Source organism: Rana temporaria, chromosome 9 (genome assembly GCF_905171775.1).
Source record: "Rana temporaria chromosome 9, aRanTem1.1, whole genome shotgun sequence".
NCBI lineage: Eukaryota > Metazoa > Chordata > Amphibia > Anura > Ranidae > Rana > Rana temporaria.
Window position 1 is genome coordinate 66,249,555 of NC_053497.1, and position 5,548 is coordinate 66,255,102.

At 43.9% G+C, this 5,548-nt stretch overlaps 1 protein-coding gene across 1 annotated transcript in view; it reads left to right on the forward strand.

The window, feature by feature from the left end:
* LOC120913616 (interleukin-13 receptor subunit alpha-1-like) overlaps positions 1 to 4,343 on the forward strand; it is a 49,349-nt gene extending 45,006 nt beyond the window's left edge. Inside the window, exon 12 of the mRNA XM_040323695.1 lies at positions 2,920 to 4,343. Within this exon, the coding sequence (XP_040179629.1) occupies positions 2,920 to 3,027 (108 nt within the window). The 3' untranslated portion in view covers positions 3,028 to 4,343. The remainder of the gene's footprint in view (positions 1 to 2,919) is intronic.
* The last annotated feature ends 1,205 nt before the right edge of the window (positions 4,344 to 5,548 follow it).

Genomic DNA, 5,548 nt, shown 5'->3' on the forward strand with positions numbered 1-5,548 from the left:
ACTGTGACTTTATGAAGCAGAGCATGATCCCCTTCCCTCGGAGACTGGACGCAGGGCAGTATTCCAACATGATAACGACCTCAAGCACACCTTCAAGACTACAACTGCCTTGCTAAAGAAGCTGAGGGTAAAGGTGGAATGGAAGAGGATTCCAATGGCAACCTGTGAAGCCCTGGTGAACTCCATGCCCAAGAGGGTTAAGGCAGAGCTGGAAAACAATGGTCGCCACACAAACTATTGACACTTTGGGCCCAATTTGGACATTTTCACTTAGGGGTGTACTCACTTTTTTGCCAGCAGTTTAGACAATAATGGCTGTGTTGAGTTATTTTGAGGGGACCGAAAATGTACCCTGTTATACAAGCTGTACACTCACTACTTTACATTCTAGCAAAGTGTCATATCTTCAGTGTTGTCACATGAAAAGATTTAATAAAATATTTTCAAAAATGTGAAGAGTTTACTCACTTTTGTGAGATACTGTGGGCCAGATCCACAAAGAACTTATGGCGGCGTATCTATTGATACGCCACGTAAGTTCTACGATGCGCCGTTGTATCTTTGTTTTGTATCCACAAAACAAGATACGACTGAATGTGGGCTAGATCCGACTGACGTACGTCTTAGTACGCCGTCGGATCTTAGGTGCATATTTACGCTGGCCGCTAGGTGGCGCTTCCGTTGATTTCCTCGTAGAGTATGCAAATTTGCTAGATACTCCGATTCTCAAACGTACGTCCACCCGGCGCATTTTTTTATGTTGTTAACGTAAGGCTTTTTTCGGCGTAACGTTACCCCTGCCTCTACGAGGTGTACGCAATCTTAGGTATGGACGTTGGGACAGCGTCAAATTTTCCGTTGTTTGCGTAAATCGTTCGCGAATAGGGCTTTGCGTAAGTTACGTTCACGTCAAAAGCATTGACTATTTGCAACGTGATTTTGCGCATGCGCACTGGGATACGTCCACGGACGGCGCATGCGCCGTTCGTAAAAAGTGTCAATTACGTGGGGTCATACCAGATTATGGAGGGGGGAGGTTTTATGCCCTCCCCCCTCCATTTCTTGTACAAATTCTAGCTACTTGGCAATTACATTGACCCAGCAGTTCTCAGGCACAGAACTGGAACAAAGATGCAGATTAGGTGTTAACTTCACGCTATCTTTCAAATCTATGTGTCCGTTCAATGATCAGCGACTCAAATTATTGAAGACAGAGAGCCAGGTAACTGACATTTTTAGGCTACGTGTACACTAAGCACTTAGTCTATGTGTGACCAATCCTGTCAATTTTGTGCAGGCAGAAGAAATAGGTGCACCATCCAGCACCACTGCCAGCTACCTGAATATGAGAGGCTGAATGCTGCTCTGAATGGAGAAGTCTGGCCAGTCTTCCCATGTGGTACTAACAATTAGTATATAAAAAAAGAATCTGTGTCTTCAGGAGGCAGTGAATAGTTTTTTTTTTATTATAAAAAAAACATGTTATACTCACCTGCTCTGTGCATTTTTAATGCACAGAGCAGCCCCCCGAACCTCTGTACAAGGAAAGAAAGCAGCAGAGACTGGTCTTCATTAGAGGAAGTTCCTTCACAGAGGCAAATTTCACACTGGATTACTGCACAGATCTGAAATGTACAAAACACACCAAGAAGTAAGAATACACTTTCCTATTCCATTTAGACTATTAGTTTACACTATAGTTCAACTTTAAGCCTGCTTAAAGGACAAGTGTACCGTTAAGTAAACATTTAAAACCAAAGGGGAAGTGCATCATTTAGGCATTTTAATGTATACTATTTGTTACATCCAACTTATCTGCTTGTTTCATTATTTTGTGCCACCTCTAATCTTAGCTGCCTATGTAGAGGATGCTTATGTGTGCTGTCAGCTATACATTCTATTGAGCTGATCAGGGCCGGACTTACCATTGGGCTTGACTGGGCTCAAGCCCATGGGCCCCACCCAATAGGGGGCCCCCTTTAAAAAAAAAAAAAAAATGTTTATTTTTTTATTTTTGTTTATATTTTTTATTAAAAGGCCCAGAGGTCCCCAGGGGCCCAGAGGCAACCTCCCTTGTTTTATGTTTTTTTTATAAATGTTTATTTTTTTTATTTTTTTATTAAAGGGCCCAGAGGCTAACCCCTTTTTTTTTATATTTATATATATATTTTTCTTTATTTCTTCTTTTTTTGTAAAGGCCCCCCCCCGCTTCTCAATTTGCGGCAGCCCCCCGCTTCTCAATTTCAGGCGGCAAAACCCCCCCCCCCGCCCCAGTTCTCTGCTCCAGGGGGCCCATGCCTTAAGCTGTGTAAGGGGCCCCAAAATTCCTGATGGCGGCCCTGCGCATACCTCCCAACACGCACGGATTCTGCGGGACTTTCCCACACAGACAGCTTCTTCCCGCAGTCCCGCAAAAGGGTTAATTTTCCTGCACTGCAAGAGGAGGCAGCACGGAAGCAGGAGGAAACGGAGCGGTGTGTGGAGGACTGTGGCTGCTGAAGGGAAGAAAGCCGAGAGCCGGGCTAATGACAGTATGTGGCCCCGGCTGTTGGCACAGGTAAGAGGCACTCCCCCCCGCTCAACAACTGCAAAAACCCCCCCCGCTCAACAACTTTAATGCGCCCCCCCCGCTCAACAACTTCAATTCGCCCCCCCCCCCCGCTCAACAACTTCGATCCCCCCCAATTCTCGGCTCCAGGGGGCCCCTTCAACACTCAAGCCCAGGGGCCCCCACCACCCTAAGTCCTGCCCTGGAGCTGATATATCTTTGTTTTCTGTACTGTTAATAAATTCATGAACAATGTCAGTCGTAAGATCTTGCAGCTTGTACAGCCATAACTTCTTTCTTTTTGCTTTCTGTTCATAGACATTACCAATGTTTATGTGGAAATGTAATGTATTTTCTGTTCCTTGTTTCAGGAATGGATAAAGAATGGCAGCATGAACCACTTCAATAAACCCCAAAAAGAAGAGGTCTGCCCGTTGTCTGTCCTTGAAATGGCACTTACACCTATGGAAGCTGATTAAGTCTATCAAACACTTAGTCAAATCATGATCATTTGTATGAAGAACGTGAACAAGTTCTTCAGGGACCCATCCTTTCTAGGAAAGGTCTTATATTGCAAGTTGGAACTGATCTTATTTCATCAGATAACTGCTGAACAACCAGTCAGAAGTGGTTGAACCTTATGAATAGTACCCCTATTTACAAGAGAAAATAAAGTTCCTAAAGAAAACAATGGATCTTCGGTGGAACAATCTGAAAATACAATTTTCAAAATATGTATGTTGAAAACACTGTAGTGTTGCTTCTGTTGGTTTAATGAACAGAATTCAAAAAAAGAATCTGTGAACCAGGGATGTAGCCGTTCCTCCAGAAGCCATGGACCAAGTTTTGGCTTGCTTCTGCTTACACACCTGTTGCTTTAGCCAGGTTCCCTCATTAGCAAGGGAGGTAAAATATGTAAATAAGTAGTGATATGTACAGTGTAGAACAGCCAATCTCAACCAGGGTTCCTTCAGAGGTTGTAGGGGTTTCTTGAGATGTGGCTGATTGACCTCCCATCTGATGGTGTTTGTGTAATTCTGGGCCCAATGTCACTTAGCGGAGCCAGCGGTATGGTTCCAATATTCTTTTTAGGTGTCTGAGTGTGGCCACCACTGTAGGGGAGGCATTTTTTTCCAGTGACCACCAATGTAAGGGGCATTCTTCCAAATAAACACAAAATAACTTATTTTAGCATGACCTCACAATTATTTCAAAGGATTCCTCTGGGGTTAGAAGGTGGAGAAATGCTGATCTGGAACATTAGCGCTTGGCTATGTTTTGCCATTTTTCTGCGATCCTTAATTTTTGTTCACTAACGATCTGAATTCCCACGTTTGAAGTGTATTATATCGTGCATAATGCATTGCATACAGTATATGTAAAGTGTATGTGTGAGCGTTACGTTTTACAAAGATAGTCTTAATGCTGTAATGTTACTGCACTGAGCCTTGTATATACTTTCTGTTATTGAGCCTTCTATTTCCAAAGCAACACTTCAAAAAGCTCATTGGGTTTATTAGGCTAAGAGCAATGTGCAAATGCAGTACCTAATAGCACCCAGTCCCCATTCTTCCAGTGGTCTGACTTCTATGAATTGGTGAATTCATTGAGTTCTGATTGGGTGCTATGGCTTTTCCATAATTTGCTCATCTCCATTGCTTTTTGCCTTGCCCCGTTAAAGGCAAACTCCAGTCATTACAGCTGAAGCACATGAGCATTAACCCTAAGGCCGCATACACACGATCAGTCCATCCGATGAGAACGGTCCGAAGGACCATTTTCATCGGTTAACCGATGAGGCTGACTGATGGTCTGATGTACCTACACACCATCGGTTAAAAAAAAAAAAAAACGATCGTGTCAGAACGCGGTCATGTAAAACACAACGACGTGCTGAAAAAAACGAAGTTCAATGCTTCCAAGCATGCGTTGACTTGATTCTGAGCATGCGCGTCTTTTTAACCGATGCTTTTGCATACCAACGATCGGTTTTGACCTATCGGTTAGGCGTCCATCGGTTCAATTTTAAAGCAAGTTCTCATTTTTTTGACCGAAGAATAACTGACCGATGGGGCCCACACACGATCGGTTTGGACCAATGAAAATGGACCTTCAGTCCGTTTTCATCGGTTTTGACCGATCGTGTGTACGCGGCCTAAGAAGGAAGTAATGCAAGACAGACATTTTTGTTTGTTTTTACATTTGAATGAAAATAAATTGTTGGCAATGTGTGCTGCCACTTTAGGCTTCATAATTATGCATTCAGAATACTTCCAAGTAGGCATTTGTTGGACTATTTACATTTTCTAAGTCATTGACTCTTTAAAGTTCACATTTCATTGATGTAAAAAACCCTACATGGGTTCCCCCATCCCCCTCTTATCTAGTGGGAATAAACTCAGGTGTGCTCGAATACTATTATGTAAGGAGTTGTTGGTACCATTTCTTGTTTGGCTACTAGGTGGTGCCCTCCGGCCCCTCCCTATAGATAAATAGTGGATTACGTGAGAGAGTTGGAGGAGTTTGGGCAGGAAACCGAATAGTACCAATGACTGTGACCATGATGGTTGAGAAGCTGTATGCCCTAAAGTTGAATGCCTTGAAGTTGTCTACGTTGAAGTATTGAAAGTAAATCATTGAAAGTTATTGGACTTGCTTCCTCCTGTTACCTATGCAGGGGTGGACTGACAACTCATGGGGCCCCCGGGCAATAGAAGATTATGGGGCCCCCGGGCTTAAAGAGGGCCACCACGCCAGGAGGCAGTGCAGAGGCGGGGCAGCTAAAAGCTCTGTATTTTCACATCAAAAGCATGTCAGTTTCGGACATATTAGGGACAGATGTAAAAAAAACACAGAATTTTACATACTGTCCCTGGTTTTACTGAGCCTGGCAACCCTGATGGGGCCCCCTAGTGGCATGGAGCCCTCGGGCACTGCCCGAGTGACTCAATGGTCAGTCCGCCCCTGTACCTATGGCCTATCCTTTGAACTGGTACCTGG